Raw genomic sequence first — 17,725 nt, forward strand, 5'->3', positions numbered from 1 at the left:
ATGATTCAGTTGTATTATTACAATAGTCAGTAGTTGTTTGCTAAAATCCAACAAGTATAGGGGTCTTGTCAGTTATTTCCCTAAGTTTATGTACCTCTATATCTTTATCATAATTGTTAGCATCCCATTGAAATTGTAGTATATATATATATATATATATATATATATATATATATAAAATTTATTTTTAATTATTTTTTTTTACAAATTGGGTCTAAAAATTAAAAAAAAAAATTCTCCACCTGTAAAGTGTCACAGACAAGGTGTATGGATATATAGACATTATAAAATGGAGTAGAAAAGAAAAAACATTTTATTTTATAAAAACCTTAAAATTTTCTTTAAAAATAATTTATACAAAATGATACTTTTCATTAAATAATAATAAATATAGATGGCAAAGATCACACAAAAAATACACCAAGGCAAAATGGCACAACATCAAAAACAAAAAAAAATCTGTATTGTTTAAAGGCACTGCGATAGTCATGGCACCGTGATAGGGCACAGGTCACACTGAGAGTCTTCTGATGTCACTGCTCCCCCAGCAGAAACGTAAAACGCTAATAGTAAGAACAGTCCATGCAATCATGTAAATGCAGAACAATCTGCTAAGATCTACCTACAAACTCTACGCAATGCGCTATTAACCAACAATCTGCTTCTAGGACGAATTACATGGGAGTTTTAGAAGGCAATGCTAATGTGGAGGTCAAATTAGATCTTGATTAGGGAATACAAAGGTTCCTGGGACCCCCACCCCAAACTGCTCCTCCTAACATCTCAGCTTATATGTGATCCGTATAAACCATTGTTTCTCATTTTCCTCCATCACCAGAGCAGAAGGAACTTACTATGCACACAAAAATCATAACTATAGCCCAAATCCTATTTCCAGATCCCAGTCCGTCCTCCTCGAGCAGACACCCTCTTCAGAGGTTTGGGTGGGCCAGGACGACGCTGATTGGACAGAACCTGAGATATAAAGTGGGAAGGGGGTGAAAAGGGCTATAGATGACAAGGTACAACATTTCGGTATTTAAAGGGATTGTCCATAGAGATGAGCGAATCAGCCGAGGTTAGGGTTCGTATGAACCTGGAAAACTGGGTTACAGCCATAGGCTTTATCCCAGTTTTCCAGGCGGTCCTCAGGCTGTATCCACCCTCTCCACGGAGCGGGCAGACAACAGGAATCAGAAGCCGAGAGTTCAGGTTCATACGAACCTGAACCTCGGCCGGTTCGCTCATCTCTAGTTGTCCAGCGAAAAACGTTTTCTTTCAAATCAACTGGTGTCAGAAAGTTATATAGATTTGTAATTTACTTCTATTAAAAATTCCCATACCTATTAGCTGCTGTATGTCATGCAGAAAATGTTGTTTTATTTTCAGTCTGACACAGTGCTCTCTGCTGCCACCCCTGGCCGAGACAGGAACTGTCCAAAGCAGGAGAGGTTTTCTGTGGGGATTCATAGAAAACCGAGACAGAGTTCCTGTCTCGGCCAGAGATGTCAGCAGAGAGCAGAGACAACCCCTTTAAGGACCCCTTGGACACTCACCTCTTTTTTTACAGCTTCTGGGCCTTTAGCTGGATTTTTCTTGGGACTGGTCGGAAATTTGGAGACCCCTTGTTCTTTATTGTTTGATCTGAAGAGACAAGTGATACAAGAGATCAAATCAAGTAATACAAGGAAATTATACAATACTATGAAAAAATTACATAGCAAGATTACCTGGGAAGGGGATGGTCTCCTCTGCTCTGTAGAGACTGTGACAATGCAATCACATCTAAGAGAAAAGAGAATTATTAGTCAAGGACATGTGCACAGTAGCACTGCTTCATCTATACACTAACTATATAGGGAAATATATATATATATAAATATATATATACACTAACTATAATAGGGAAATCCTTATTACCTACAGAAGACACCTTCATCTATATCCCATCTATGGCCAATCTATAACTCCTAAAATAATTCCCTTCATCTTAGGGTTCTACTACACGGAGTAAGGGTCCATTTACACAGAAAGATTATCTGCCAGATTATCTGCCAAAGATTTGAAGCCAAAGCCAGAAACAGACTATAAACAGAGATCTGGTCATAAAGGAAAGCTTGAGATTTCCCCTCTTTTCAAATCCATTCCTGGCTTTGGCTTCAAATCTTTGGCAGATAATCTTTCTGTGTAAATGGACCCTGATTTTTAACGATTAACGACTAACGATCGCAAACGAGATTGTTTATTGTTAACCTGAAATCGTTCACCATATTACACAGAACGATGGTCGTTAGTTACAATCGTTACTATGATCGTTATTGCGATCGTTGCTATGATCGTTTACTCCTTCTGATCCCAGCAAAACAATGAACAGTGTGCTATAAGGGTGCGTTTACACAGAGAGATTTATCTGACAGATTTTGGAAGCCAAAGCCAGGAATGGATTTGAAAAGAGGATAGATCCCAGTCTTTCCTTTATGACCTGATCCCTGTTTATAGTCTGTTCCTGGCTTTGGCTTCAAAGATCTGTCAGATAAATCTGTCTGTATAAACGCACCATTACACTGAACGATTAGTGAACAAATGCGGAACTTAAGCGAATGAATGTGGAATTACAGCGAACGATTAACGATAATTTTAGGTTCAGATCTAAATCAACATACGTTAACGAACGATTATCGTTTACATTTGAACGATGTAACGATTTTTCGCACGATAATCGTCCCGGGTAATAGGGCCCTTACTGTCTCATTCCACTTACCAGGGTTCTCGTGAAACAGACCTTTATCTGGTACATTCAGGGGGTCTCCTGGAGTGCGATCAAGTAACTATGTGATAAAAAATGTCAGGGTAAATAATAGACAGTGTTCACACTCTACCATAGTCTACACCAGGGTTGTCAAACTGTGGCCCTTCAGAAACTGAAACTAAAATCCTCATCACGTCTAGGCATGATTGGAATTGTAGTTATGAACCAGCTGGAGGGCCACAGTGTGACACCCCTGATTTCCATACACTAATACCAATGGGTCCTCACCATACGTATATAGTGCTGCAGAACCGGATTTGAGGTGGCTTGGTCTTGTCCTGCCCAGATAGATGGGGCCTCCTTTATGCTTATGGATGACTCTTCATGAAGGGGGTGCTCTGGAGTCGGTTGTGGACCCGGAGGGAGGAGGAGAGATGAGAGATACAAGTATGAATGAAGAGAGTGATCTTTTATTTAGGCCCCCACCCCATTGATGCAATAAAACCCCCTGCAGTTGTCTCTGCTCATTAGCCCGACTCCCCGCCATGCCTTGTTAATAAATAATTCCCCTCCAGTTCTATGAATTAACTTATTCCTTGCCACAGTGACACACACAGCATTTTACAACAGACGTCGATGATGCAAGACTCCCCAATTGTGAACTGCCCTAAAATCTAAATTGATATTCATGGATTGTGGGGTTTTCTTATAAACTATATAAACAAATGCAGATAAGAGGCCAAAAAACCTGCCAAACCTGTACACATATTGACATGAAGTTAACCAGTCATGATTTTCATGCTGCCTGAACCTTAAACCAACAAGTGGCTTCTGCTTGGATCTTGCAATGGATCTCTCCCTAGATCCTAATAAAGAAATCTAAGGGTGGTATTCCACGGACCGAGCAGGGCCGATCAACGATGTAAACGAGTGCTGATCTGCTAGATCGGTGCTCGTTTACTGCGCCTATTCCACGGCCCGACAATCGTTTAGCGAGGGCTGCAGGGACATCGTTACCGATGTCCTTGCAGCCCTTGTTTCATACATTACCTGTCCAGACGCAGGTCTTCTCCTCCTCCCGATCCCGCGCCGCAGCAGCTTCGGAGCGGCCTGTCTGAACTGACAGACCGCTCAGCCAATCACTGGCCGTGGAGGTCCTGGCCAGTGATTGGCTGAGCGGTCTTTCAGCATAGACAGGCTGCTCCGAAGCTGCTGCGGCGCGGGATCAGGAGGAGGAGAAGACCTGCGTCTGGACAGGTAATGTATGATGTTTAGAAATCGTCGGTCGCCCGCTATTCCAAGTAGCGATGCGCGGGTGGCGACCGATGATTTTAGGTTTGAACCTAAATAAACGATCAGCCGATGACACAATCATCGGCTGATCATTCTCTTTATTCCACGGAACGATAATCGGCCCGATTCGGTGGATTATCGCTCCATGGAATAGGCCCCTATCGAAGGACACACCGATGACACATGTTTCCGGCAGCATGAAAGTGTAGACAGGTTCCCTATAAACTGGTTGTCTGCTCATGTAAGCTATAGAAGGAGTTCCCCAACTACAGACATTCACTTAAAAAGCCAAAAAGGAGGAACAACAAGAAGGCCTTGCCCACGTGGTAAAGGATTACAGATTTGAAATGAATGCTTTCGAGGTCACGGATCTAGAGGGCAACAGGGGTACCTCAAAGCATGCCTTAAAGGGGTTATCTGGCCAGGACTCTTTTTTTACGCTATGCTACGCTAACGCCTTTAAATAGACTTCTTTATACTACGTTTAAGAGCAATCACAAGCACTATAACCAATGTACGTCTGGGTTTTTCAGGATGTTCGGGTTAGGTAAATTTTTGGTCAATTTAGCATGGGTTGGTTTAACAGCTTTTTTTGGGACAATTAACAGGATTTCCGCTTTTATTTATTTTTTTAAATCACTATATTATTAGATTTAGATTCATGGCATGACTCCAAAAATGATGACTTAACAACCCAGAACGTAATGTATGGGACACTGGTCAGAAGACGGCAGTGTGGCTGCAATTCCATCCCCCCTGCAAATCCTCTCTCTCTGCTTAGCCTGGATTTTCTATGTCCTGAAAACTGGAAGCAACTCTTACGGGAAAGACTGTGATGTCATATAATACTGAATTAACAAGAGTAGATACTGTGCACGCTCAGAAACCAGGGCATTGGGGGAAGGTCCAGAAAACTCTCCAGGCTTCCCTATGCTAAGGATTATTTAACTCGATCTATGTTCAGCAGTTGCCTTATGTTCATCCTCTTCTCACTTGTCTTTTCAAAGAAATCAGTCCCTGTCTGGAAAGGCTTTACCAGGCTTTATTTATAGCAGTCATTTAGAGAGGTAGAAATACGGAGGCCAAGACCATGATGAAATAGGTGATAGGCCTTAGACTAATGGTGCAACCCTTCACAAATGGTTCCAGATGAATGCTGGCATTGTGGGAGGGCAGGTGGAACTATGGGTGGTCCACTTTTGCTGATTTTTTGGAAGACAACCCTAATCCCATGAGATTACAGGGACCTCAATACTTAACACCCTAGAGGCTCTACTTTTTTTTACGATCCCGATGGCGCAGTCTCATTTCAAAGAACACTCTTAAGGCCCTATTCCACGGGTCGTTTAGAGGAGCAATATCGTTCGTATTCGGCCGATATCGGCCGCTACGAACGATATTCGTCCCGTGGAATAGAGTGCAACGATCAGCCGACATCGTTCATGTCGGCTGATCGTTGCAGCCGCTTGTTTTTCAACATGTTGAAAAACAAGCGACTGATATAGCAGCGATCTGCTGCCGTCGCTCCGTTGAATAGGAGCATCGGCAGCAGATGCTGCTATATCCTATGGGCTGCCCGGACGATCAGCGATCCCCCGGGTAGCCCCCCCAGCAGCTCCCTGCCGCCCCTCCCGCACTCACCCGCTCGCTGCAGCCGCGTTGAATAGCGGCGGCAGCGAGCGGGGAACGAGGAGCAAACGAGCGCTAATAGCGCTCGTTTGCTCCTCCAAACGACTCGTGGAATAGGGCCATTACACGCCATATGCTGCAGGCATCTAAAACTGTCATACCCGATGGTGAAGATCCCCTGAACCCCCAACCCTAGAAATCGCTCATATCCTTCATATGGAAGAACTCTTTCTCTATTTCTCTGAAAACATTGACAGAGTATGGAAAAATGGAAACGTATTCCAGCAGTCCAATAAAATCTGGTATTTATTGTGTTCATTCCATTAAATTGTTACATACAAAAAACTTAGAAAAATGCTACACGCATTTCGGCCCACTCTGAGCCTTGATCACAGCATATGCATATAGACAATAAATACCGGATTTTATTGGACTGCTGGATCATGTTGCAACGGACAGGTGAGGTCCTCTGCACTCCTATTCCAGGAAAGACAATAGCCAGCTATATTGCAGCAAGTAAAGCATATACGGAGTAGCAGCTTTAAAATCCTCTGATTCTTACAGGAACGCTTTTACATACTGACCTACGCCCGGCCTTCCATCCCCTGCAATTCTTGGTCCCCCATAGAAGACGCCATCTTTACCGTTTCCCCTTTTACCTCATAAAAACACTTGAAAGGATGTCATTCTACCAAACTGAGTCTTATCCTACAGCTTTTGAAGACATTAGGGGAGATTTAGTATCTAACACAGCATGCAGCAACACTAGCCATATGTAACCTGTCAAGGACCTTAAAGGAGAAGTCCGGTGAAAATTTTTATTAAAAGTATTGTATTGCCCCCCAAAAGTCATACAAATCCCCAATATACACTTATTATGGGAAATGCTTATAAAGTGTTTTTTTTTCCCCTGCACTTACTACTGTATCAAGGCTTCACTTCCTGGATAAAATGGTGATGTCACTTCCTGGATAACATGGTGATGTCCCTTCCTGGATAACATGGTGATGTCACTTCCTGGAATAATGGTGATGTCACGACCCGACTCCCAGAGCTGTGCGGGCTGTGGCTGCTGGAGAGGATGACAGCAGGGGACACTGAGGGACACAGGGCACTGGAGGGACACTGAGCATCCCTCTGCCATCATCCTCTCCAGCAGCCACAGCCCGCACAGCTCTAGGGGTCAGGTCATGCCATCACCATGTTATCCAGGAAGTGACATCATCATGTTATTCAGGAAGTGAAGCCTTGATGCAGTAGTAAGTGCAGGGGAAAAAGCACTTGATAAGTATTTCCTGTAATAAGTGTATATTGGTGATTTGTATAACTTTTGGGGGGCAATACAATATTTTGCTGAACTTCTCCTTTAAGCAGCCCTGCAGTTCCCCACACAGCCCCTACTGCTGCCACTCAATCTAAAATTAAGAAAATACAAAGGTGACGTTCAGCGCAAGAATGGTTTACCCAATGTATAATGCTGACCGTGGAAATATGAAAGTACGGTGGAAGTATGGTGAGTATGGTAGTAGTATGGTGAATATGGTAAATGATTACAAAACGCAAGAGTAAATGGAGTCAACGGACTCTATTACCTGTTGGTTAGCAGTGACGTCACTCGTGGTACGGGTGCTTGGTGAAGCCAAAATAATCAACGCAGCGTTGATTATTTTGGCTTCACCAAGCACCCGTACCACGAGTGACGTCACTGAATCTCCCGGGAAAATTTGAACTGAACTGTCAGCGTAGTTCACTGCGGAGTTGTGCCACAGGCCGGGGCACCTCTGACGGGAGCTACATTCTAGTTTCATCGTATGCCGACAACACAGGCACTCAAGTACATCTTTAAAGGATTGGATTCACCATACTGGGACAATCAACCGGCATCACGGACAACGCTACAGATAAGAACGATCACTGCTAACCAACAGGTAATAGAGTCCGTTGACTCCATTTACTCTTGCGTTTTGTAATCATTTACCATACTCACCATACTACTACCATACTCACCATACTTCCACCGTACTTTCATATTTCCACTGTCAGCATTATACATCGGGTAACCCATTCTTGCGCTGAACGTCACCTTTGTATTTTCTTTATTGCCATATTCACGGGTGTTCACTGTTGTGTTCGGCAGCATAACAGTGCAGCGCTAGTGAGGGGTTTTTACAAACTGTTACAGATTGATACAACCTCAATACATTTTATACGTCAATCTAAAATTCATTTTAAAAAATTACACTTACTTTAATCAAGTTATAATATAAATATTATTTATAAAAAAACCATGACTGAAATAATTTCTATTGCCCAGAATCCCCCCTTTAATGAAGAGCAGCCACTAGGTATTGAGGGTGTAGTGACACGGCTTAAGAGGGTTCTCTGCCATGCACAATGTGTTCTCTGCCAATGTTAATCTGATCTCGCTACTTGGAAACCCCGTAATAAGCTGTAATCTGTAATTGCGCAACCTGGCAATAATGTCTCTTTCGGGTATCTATCCGCTAGAGGCCAATGATGTAACGGACAATGGAGCCATTCCACCCACTAGAGATCAAAAACAATATCGATAACCTCTTTGGCCAATGTTTCTTGGTAACGTCTTGGTAACAATAACGTCTTGGGTGCATGTAACACTAAAGTAACTTTTAAGAGGTAATTCCTGCAATTGAGATGATACTCACCAGTCCCAGTCATTGTGCCATCTGGGTGTGGCTCCAGAGGAAAAAAGCCATGATGGCTACTGAAACTTTGACTCAGTTCTTCGACCTGCATTGGGTAGAAACTTTCTTCTGGTTCAGGGACTCTGTGACTTGGTTGGCGGCCACTTACTGGGTTCTCACGATATGCAGAAGGGATACTATACTCATGGCTGTGTCCTTGGATAGAGAACTTGGATATCGGACTTAGGTTAGGAACAGTCAATGGAGCCCGATCTAGGCTAGGGTGAATAACGGAGATACTAGACTCCTTTATCTGACTACTGGCACCAGCAGTAGTCCAGTTGGCATCGTCCTTATAGTGGTTATGGATTTGGACAGTATTGCTGTTTCTTAGGTTCAGAGATTGGCTCGGAGCATTAGTAAAAGAGGATGCACCTGAGTTCTTGAAATGGCCAGTGCCAGCATGGCTTAAGATGCTGTTCTCCAAAAATGGCATTTGTTGGCTACTTCCCATAGATGACTGGATTCCGAGTATCTGGTGACTACTACCATCTCTTGTTATATGGTTCTCATTTCTAGTAACAAAGTGACCACTGGTGTTCTTGCTCTTGTCAGTTCCAAGGATATTTAAGCCGGTCGTCTCCGGATAAAACAAGTGTTGGCTTTTCTCCACCATTACTTGACCATAGGGCTCTCTTATATTTTGGCTAGCTATATATTTCCTTATTGAGTCACTAGTCATAATTTCCTGGATTGTACGGATGTCGCCTGTGTTAAATGCACCGCCACTGAACAGACCGGTAGTATCTGCCGCTCCCGGGGCTTTGTCTGATTGATTGAAATTGACCATCAGCTGGGTATCACTTGGAGCAGCATTGTCGCCAGTTTTGTTAGCGATGACAGCCTTGGTACTCATGTGTGCTCCATCTCCCATGAATCTGAGACTCTGTTCCTTTACAGAACTTGACCCAATGAGGCTTTGGCTTCTTTCATCCATAATTCGGCTAAAGTTAATCAAGTCTGAGCCCCTGCTATCTGTAAGACTTCTGCTGCCAGCCCGTCTGCTCTCCTGATCTCCTAGATGTTGGCTACCACTTGCGATGGTCTGCAGGCCACTACTGTGAACACGTGTGTCTGTCTCGTTCTGACTTTCGTTCAGGCGCTGGTTGGAGATGCCAGTTAGGTTGTCGGCTCCAACTATCCCTTTCCTTGTATCGGTGCTGGTCTCCTCACCATAGACGCCTTCCCTTGTTATTTGGGATGTCCACTGTTCAGACGATTCTGTCTGCTGATGGGGTATAGCAACTGAGGAGTGCTCAGACGGGACCTATGTAATGACGAAATACAGGTTATAGCTTCTAAACTGATTAGATGAGACAATATAACAAATGTTTGTTCCAACAAAGTTGATAGTGAAAGGAATGGGGTCCCCAAGCAGCACAGAGTATATCAGGGGTGGTGTGGGCGGCATGTGACTGAGCAGTATAAAAAAATGGATGGTAGCACTGTCATTTCATATATACAATAAAACAAATACCTTGGCAGTGAGAACTCGTAGGGCCTGACTCCAGTGACTCTTCATAACATCCTGAAGCTGGGACAACATTTCTGCCCTCTCGCTCTCCAGCCGGCGAAGGGACCGAGACAACTCTTGATAGCGTTCCTCTGAATGAGACAGCCTGCAAAGAGAAAGGATAAAATGACAGACAGAAGGCCCACAATCTACAACTCCCATCAAAGCTTTAGCTGCAAAGGCATGATGGGAATTGTGAGGGCTGTGAGTCTGACACCCCTGGCCTAGGGGAATGGAAATTGTTGTTGTAGAGAGACAAGATGCCCATGACAGGATACTACCGTGTAACAGACTCACTTTTGTTCATAGTCCATAGCAATGTCTCGGTGACGCCGTTCCCGCTCCTGTAATTCCGACTTGAACTGGGACATCTGTCTGCACAGTTCCGCTTCGTGTTGAGAGGTGAGCTCTAGTAGCTGTTTCCTGAAAGTTAAGAAAGCGGACAGAAACTCACAAGGATGGCCCGGAAGATGGCCGTGTCTCCTCACTTACAAGCTCAGACTGTCCGGTTCATGCTGCGGCACTCGCTCACGTCAGTACCTATGCTGTTCCCTAACAGAGCACAAGTGCTGGGCGCTCTCTTCTTGAAGCGCGCCCAGTCTCTCCGTGATCACCTCCTCCAGCCTCATTTTGTGTTCACTTTCAACCCGTACTTTCTCCGATTCATTCCGCGCCTACAGAGAGAAGGTGCAGGTAAAATGAAGGACAATGGTTTAGGGTGAACCGAACACTATACTAAAAGTTGTAATAGAAGTATCGGAACTTGTTTTAACTGGGCCACACTGATATAGGTGGCCATAAAGTTTGTAGAAGGTCATTACCTTCTCTAGGTTGAGCTCCATCTGCAGAGTGTCTCTTTCCCTGTGCGATGTCTGCAGATCACACTCCAAGCGCATGATGTCTCCCTGCAGGGCGGCGAGAGCCAGCTGTAACTGCTGAGACTTCTGCATCTCCTGCTGGGACATTGCCTGAAAGGAGGAGGGGGAGGAAGTAACCTTTATGCACAAGTGATGGAAGGAAAGAAGGCAAGGAGGACATATAGCCAGCCAATCCCTACAGGTGCAAGCTTGTTATCCCAGTGGCCTAAACACCACTCCACATAATACAGCTTCATAGCCCACATGCACTACACTCCTATTGTGGTGAATCAGGGAGTCAGTAGACATAGGCACACTGTGTCTATAGAGATCAGTGTTACTTAGCTTTTCAAAGCTCCTGTAAGGCCAAATGACTTGTATAACTAAGCATACCTGCCATTCAGCAGCCTGGGAAGGTTGGGTGACTCGAACCTGCAGACGCTGCTGCCCTGATGCTATTGGTGTATGCATAGTGACAATGATATATGTATACTGTACAGATACCTTGTACTATGCTTCTAGGAGCCAGTTACGTACAGCTGCTAGTGCTATGTATTACTGCTGGTAATATCGTGTTCCTCTATAGAATCATCACTTAATATTAGGCACTAAAATATCTATCCTATAGGAGTCATCATCATATTGGCCTATTGGATATGAAGTATATGACATCTAAGGAGCCATCCGTTACCAGAGCCCACTACAATGAGGAGGAGGTGTATGTAGCGGAGGTTGTGCCGTTACCTTCTCCTTCTCCAGTTCCCTCCTCCCCTCATCCTGCACCCGTCTGCACTCCTCCTGCAGCTCCTGCTCCCGCTCCTCCCAGGATCTCTGCTGTTCCTGCATACGGTGACGCAACGTATCCAGTTCTCGTCTTTCTTGCTTTCTGGCTTCTTCCTCTGCCTCCAGCTCTTCTTTGAGCTGAGACACACGAGTCGTCTGTTCATCCACCTGTAAGACGGACATGGCTCAATGCCTGTACACCTGGCCCGATGGTACGGTGTTCACACCACGCTGCTCTAAGCTCTCACCAGTCTCTGCAGTTCTATCTTTCGCTCCTTGGTCGCGGTCTTCTCCCGGTCCAGTGACTCCAGGGCCTCGGACAGTTGTCGCTCCACTTGTGTCAGGGTCTGGGGGATATGGGAGATATTACATCATATGTAGACACAGGCACAAGGGTCACAGCTTCCTACTCTGAGCATTAGAGGTGTCTTTCAATCCTCCATGACAGTTTCCCAGGGTTCCCAGAACTCCTGACAATCATCTATAATGTACAAGGACAGCCTGACTATCCCGTATTAGGAAAAACGGGTCATATAATACCCTGTCTGATCCTTTGTATTGCCGAGAACAGACCCAGTGGCTGAACAATGTTGATCTGTATGGGCAGTGTTAGGGTGTCATTACACGGGCCAATGGGGGCCTGATAATAACTGTAAACGAGCGCCGATCTGCTAGATTGGCGCTCGTTTACTGGGCCTATTACACGGCCCAATAATTGCTTAACAAGGGCTGCGGGGACATCGTTACCGATGTCCTTGCAGCCTTTGCTTAAACAGCATACATTACCTATCCATGGTCTAGGGCTCCTCCTGCGTTCTGCTTCTCCCCGGGTCCTGCGCCCTGCAGCTTCAGAGCGGTCTGAAGCTGCAGGCCGCTCTGAAGCAGCAGCGCGGGACCCGGGGAGAAGCACAGCGCAGGGGGAGCCCAGGACGATGGATTGGTAATGTATGCACTTTGCAAATCGTCAGCCGCCGGCCGCGCACCGCTATTACACGTCATTGGTGTCCGACAATTATAGGTCCTAACCTAAATCAACGGCTGATCGTTGTGTCTATTACACGGAACAATAATCAGCCGGATAGGGCCGATGTGGCCGATTATCGTTCCGTGAAAGTTATGACACTGCTCACCTCTTGGTCTCTGCTCCGGGCCTGTTCCGCCGCCTCCTTCTCTTGACGGAAAAGACGCAGAGATTCTTCTCTCTGTTGTTCCTGCTGCTTCCAGCCCCCGACTACCAAGGCCAGAGTCTGAGGACAGAAAGGTTTGTGTGAATGCAGACACCTGGTAGAGGAGTATTAGGAGTACCAAGATGGCGGGCATTAGCATACTGATCCATTCATCTCTCAGGTCCTGAGGCCGGTGTATAAGTCACCAGAGACCTGAAAGGTTTTCTTCAATGCAAAATGCTGGAAAGCTACGCATTGTACAACACTATGATTTCTATGGTACATAGGCCTAGCTGTGAGTGACAGCCAGACTCCCGCTGCAATGGCCGAGACTGGAGATAACTCCTATCCCTACTGTTATGTCAATGGGCTGTCATGGCATCAACTGTAAGTGAAGAGATGCCACTCAATAACCTCCTAAATGTGGTCCTGTAACTGGGGGAAAAACACGGCCCCAATTCTAGTGATCAGTGGGGTCCAACCACTTGAACCCCCCCAATAATATAATATTTATCACCCATCCGGTGGGTCGGAGAAAAATGCTTTAGACTGGAATAGCCCTTTAAAGGGGTTGTCCAAGGTTAAAAAAAAATGCAGCTACTTTCCTGCAAAAACAGCGCCACCCCTGTTCTCAGGTTGTGTGTGGTATTACAATTCAGCTGTGCTCACTTTAATGGAACTGAATTGCAATACCGCACCTCAACTGAGGACATGGGAGGTGCTGTTGCTGGTAGAAAGTGCCCATGTTTTACTAAGCCCGGACAACCCAATTAAAGAACACAGACTGTCTGTAAACCATAGTATAGGGGTCACCAACATATAAAACCCAGAATGCATCAGTATGTTACAGGCCTCTCCAGGAGCAGATGTGTTACTATTTGTTACGCAGTGTAGAAGCAGGTGGACGTTCCGCGGTGGTCATGTGACTATATACTAGCAGGACCTGCCTACAGTAGCCATAGGCATGCTGTGATGTCATGTAGGTCACCTGGTCCAGCTGCTGGATCATACTGTCCTTCCTGCGGTCGGCCGCCAGCATCACGGACACCCTCTGCTGGAGCTCCAGCATCTCGTTCTGTAGGTTCTGGACGTGACGTTCCAGGTGCTGTGGAGGGAGACACAGACGGCCATTGGGGGGGAAGGTGCCAGGTGGGGGTGGAGGAGGGGATTCTGGGTAATTAGAGGAAAGCTGAGCTGGTTTTAATTTGGACTGGTCACCACGTGACACAATAACAGGATTACATCACACGGAGGCTTAGCCGCTGATCCAGAGTCATGACAGATGACTGAGTCACTGGGGGAGATCCGGAGGGGACAGGTAAGGAAGAGGAGAGAAGACGGAGAGTGAGAGCAAGAAAGAGACTAACTGAGAAGCTAGCCCATAGGACGAGTGATACATACAGGGTCCGGGGCTGCGGGCAGCATTACCTTACGACGCGCCATCTCCTTCTCTAGAGCTTCTCTCAGCTGTAGATCGGGCAGAGGGGCATTATACAAGGTGGAATAACGGGGGAAGAGCCCCTCCAAGCCAACCAGAGACAAGGGCGGCGAGATGTCCTGGCCAGGGTGTGCGCTAACAGAAGACAGAGAAACCTGCATTACTGGCAACGACCATTCGACTACAGGGCCCAACATTCTCCGTTTTAAAGGGGAACTCTGACAAAAAAATTCTTTCAAATCAACTGGTGTCAGAAAGTTATACAGACTTGTAAATTACTTCTATTTTAAAAATCTCCAGTCTTCTAGTACTTATCAGCTGCTGTATGTCCTGCAGGAGGTGGTGTATTCTCTCCAGTGTAACACAGTGCTCTCTGCTGCTCTCTGCTGACAGGAACTGTCCAGAGCAGCAGCAAATCCCTTTAAAAAAAAAAAACTCTCCTGCTTTGGACAGTTCCTGACATGGACAGAGGTGGCAGCAGAGAGCAGTGTGTCAGACTGGAAAGAATACACCACTTCCTGCAGGACATACAGCAGCGGATAAGTACTGGAAGACTGGAGATTTTTAAATAGATGTGATTTACAAATCTGTATAACTTTCTGACACCAGTTGATTTGAATATTTTTTTGCTGAGTTTTGCCACAGCTGGAGGGCCATGACTTTGCCCCCCCCGGATTCAGAGTGTCTACACCCCAGTATAGAAAGCATATGGTTTGCACATGGTAGCAGTGAATGGAGGTCGGTACCTAAGCAGGGTGCTGGTGGTGTCGCTCTGCTGCTCCAGTCTCTTTCCGGGGGCCTCCCCTGCAACATAAGGAAACATCTGAGATGAAGCTTCCTACCCCCCTAGGGCTCCCCCCATGCTGCCTGGTGTACACCCCACTTACCATACGAGGTGACGGTGCTGCTTAGGGTGAGCATGTTCTTCAGGTGACACCGCAGAGACTCCATCTGGGTGATGTATGGAGACGGCTCCTGTGGAGCATCACATAGAGACTCAAACAATGCGCCAGCGAGGGGGTAACACAGGTCCATATATCACATTAGTCGCTTACAGACACAGATCCCCACATGGGACCCCTCTCTATCAGTCATATCATAGGCACCCACTATGGAGGACTTGGGCATTTATACGAATGAGCTAAAGAACAGCCCCTCTCCTGTCATCAGGCTGTGTGTGGTATTGTAGCTCAGTTCTATTGAAGTGAATTAAGCTGTATTGTAATACCACACACAACCTGAGGACAGGGGGTGGCGCTGTTTTTGCAAGAAAGGATGTTTTTTTTCTAATTATGCATAACCCCTTTAACACCACTGCCATTTTGTTAAACAAAAGGGAACCACATCATAAGCAAAGCATCACTGACCTGGATATATATATATCTATATATATCTATATATATATACATACATACACACACATACCCATTTATAGGCTCCACTCCTGACATGTCCGATTATTCACATTTAAAGGGATAGTCCAGGATTAACCCCCCCCGCCACATCCGAGATGAACTTACCCCCGGAGTGACAGCCCCCTCAGCCAATCACTGACTAAGACGGGACAGCGTCGCAGCCAGTCATTGGCTGAGCAGGCTGTCATTGCTGAGACTAGTTTGTCTCCGAAGTGGCTGCGGCTGCAGTAAGAGGGGAAAACCAGAGTCACAGCAGCAGGACACCGGGGGAGCATGGAGAGGTAAGTATAACATGTTTATTAGGTTTTCTCATGGGGCAGCATTATATATCAAAGTGTCTAAGGGCCCTATTACAGGGGGCGATTATCATGCCGAAAAATCAAATAATTGTTCTGTGTAATTGCAGGCAACGATCGAAAAATCGTTCGTATGTTGTTGATTTAGATCTGAATCTAAAATTATCGTTAATCGTTCGCTGTAATTCCACATTCGTTCACTCTGCATAAGTTCCGCATTTGTTCACTAATTGTTCAGTGTAATTGCACATTGTTTTGCTGGGATCTGAAGGAGTAAACAATCATAGTAAGGGCCCTATTCCACCGGACGATTATCGTTTGCATAATCGTTAACGATTAATGATCTCAAACGACCGCTATTGCAAAAGACCTGAAAACGTTCACTCATTTCCATGGAACGATAATCGTCACTTATGATCGTAATTGCGATAGTTTTTTCTTCGCTATTTCTTCGCTATTGCGTTTGTATCTATTGCGAACGACCGAACGATGTCTTATTCAATGCGAACGATTTGCGAACGTTTTGCGAACGAGCAACGATAAAAATAGGTCCAGATCTTATAAAGCGATCAACGATTTCTCGTTCGGTCGTTAATCGTTAACTGCATTTCAACCGAACGATTATCGTTTAGATTCGAACGATTTAACGATAATCTGAACGATAATCGTCCGGTGGAATAGGGCCCTAACAAACGAAATAACGACCATCGTTCTGTTTAATATGGTGAACGATTTCGTTTGCGATCGTTTATCGTTAGTCGTTAAAAATTGCTCCGTGTAATAGGACCCTAACGCCGGATACCCCCTTGAGCTCTTCCACTTGTTAGTGAAAGGAAACAAGACCCTTCCCAATGGAGTCAACATTATCTGGCGTGTGTGGATATTGAGGAGGATTCAAACAAAGAACAGCAGCGCCATCTAGAGGCACCAGGCAGGAAATGCTATACAAGGCTGAATCCCATAGATCAGGGGGTCAAACAATTCCCACCATGCCCAGACAGGCAAAGCTTTAGCTAATGATGGGAATTGTAGTTCTGCAACAGCTGGAGGGCCAGAGTTTGACACCTGTGCCGTAGATATTACACCTCGGTGGTCCCTGATGGCAATGTATTGTGTATAGGGACCGGTAGACCATCTGTTAGTGTCTGTTGCCATATAAGAATATAAGACATGGCTCTGACAATAGACCGGCCTTATCTTCCCATAGAGATCAGTGTGTTGATGGCGTCTCATGTCCCCCATGTCAGTGGAGACAATACCATGCATCGTACCTTTCTCCCAGAGGCCTCCACTCCCTCCTGGAGCCTCCTGGACAATTCCTCAGCTAGATCCTCCACCTCAGACGCCATGGTAGAACCTTGGGCCGGCTCCGTCCTCCCCGAGCCCCTATGGATCTCCTGGGGCTCCTCTTCTTCATCCGCTTCTTGGCTGCGTCTCAGGGAGGCGTAGAGCTGGGCGGTCACTTCGGAGGAGACGGCGCGTCTGAGAGAGGTAGAGGGGGAAGAGAGGAGAGGTGGAGAGGAGGACAGGTCGATGAGGGAGTGGTGGGGGGATGCAGGAGAGGACAGGGGAAGGGGCTCTATGCCGCTGAGGAGGGAAGCGTCCTGGAGGGAGAAGGCATGAGGAAGAGCCATGAGAAGAGACAAGTGGGAGGAGCTGAAGGAGACAGGAGGAGGAACAGGAATTAGTCAGTCAGGTCACAGCGGGTTTTTTTTTGTTAGGGATAGTTCACCAGAAAAATGTTTTCTTTCAAATCAACTGGTGCCAGAAAGTGCCAGAGATTGGTTATTTACTTCTATTAAAAAAAAAAAAACTCCAGTCTTCCAGTACTTATCAGCTGCTGTATGCCCTACAGGAAGTGGT

The 17,725-nt window shown here is 45.8% G+C and overlaps 1 protein-coding gene across 1 annotated transcript; it reads right to left on the bottom strand.

The window, feature by feature from the left end:
• Positions 1 to 374: 374 nt before the first annotated feature.
• Positions 375 to 17,514, bottom strand: CNTROB (centrobin, centriole duplication and spindle assembly protein). The gene is made up of 18 exons (XM_069985630.1): positions 17,134 to 17,514; positions 15,039 to 15,126; positions 14,898 to 14,955; positions 14,142 to 14,286; positions 13,702 to 13,818; positions 12,678 to 12,794; positions 11,796 to 11,894; positions 11,509 to 11,715; positions 10,729 to 10,875; positions 10,448 to 10,581; positions 10,205 to 10,330; positions 9,872 to 10,013; positions 8,356 to 9,661; positions 3,038 to 3,147; positions 2,762 to 2,828; positions 1,731 to 1,785; positions 1,557 to 1,644; positions 375 to 975 (listed from the first exon to the last, which is right to left on the bottom strand). The coding sequence occupies exons 1-18, from the start codon at positions 17,494 to 17,496 to the stop codon at positions 889 to 891; spliced, it is 3,456 nt and encodes a 1,151-aa protein (XP_069841731.1). The 5' UTR covers positions 17,497 to 17,514; the 3' UTR covers positions 375 to 888.
• Positions 17,515 to 17,725: the final 211 nt, after the last annotated feature.

The sequence above is a fragment of the Dendropsophus ebraccatus genome, chromosome 1 (assembly GCF_027789765.1).
Source record: "Dendropsophus ebraccatus isolate aDenEbr1 chromosome 1, aDenEbr1.pat, whole genome shotgun sequence".
Classification (NCBI taxonomy): domain Eukaryota; kingdom Metazoa; phylum Chordata; class Amphibia; order Anura; family Hylidae; genus Dendropsophus; species Dendropsophus ebraccatus.

Coding starts and splice junctions, on each gene's coding strand:
- CNTROB (XM_069985630.1), bottom strand. CDS start 17,496: ATGGCTCTTCCTCATGCCTTCTCCCTCCAGGACGCTTCCCTCCTCAGC. Junction 11,895..12,677: donor CCCGGAGCAGAGACCAAGAG/GTGAGCAGTGTC, acceptor CATATCCCCCAG/ACCCTGACACAAGTGGAGCG. Junction 10,876..11,508: donor GGGAACTGGAGAAGGAGAAG/GTAACGGCACAA, acceptor TCCTCCTTTCAG/GCAATGTCCCAGCAGGAGAT.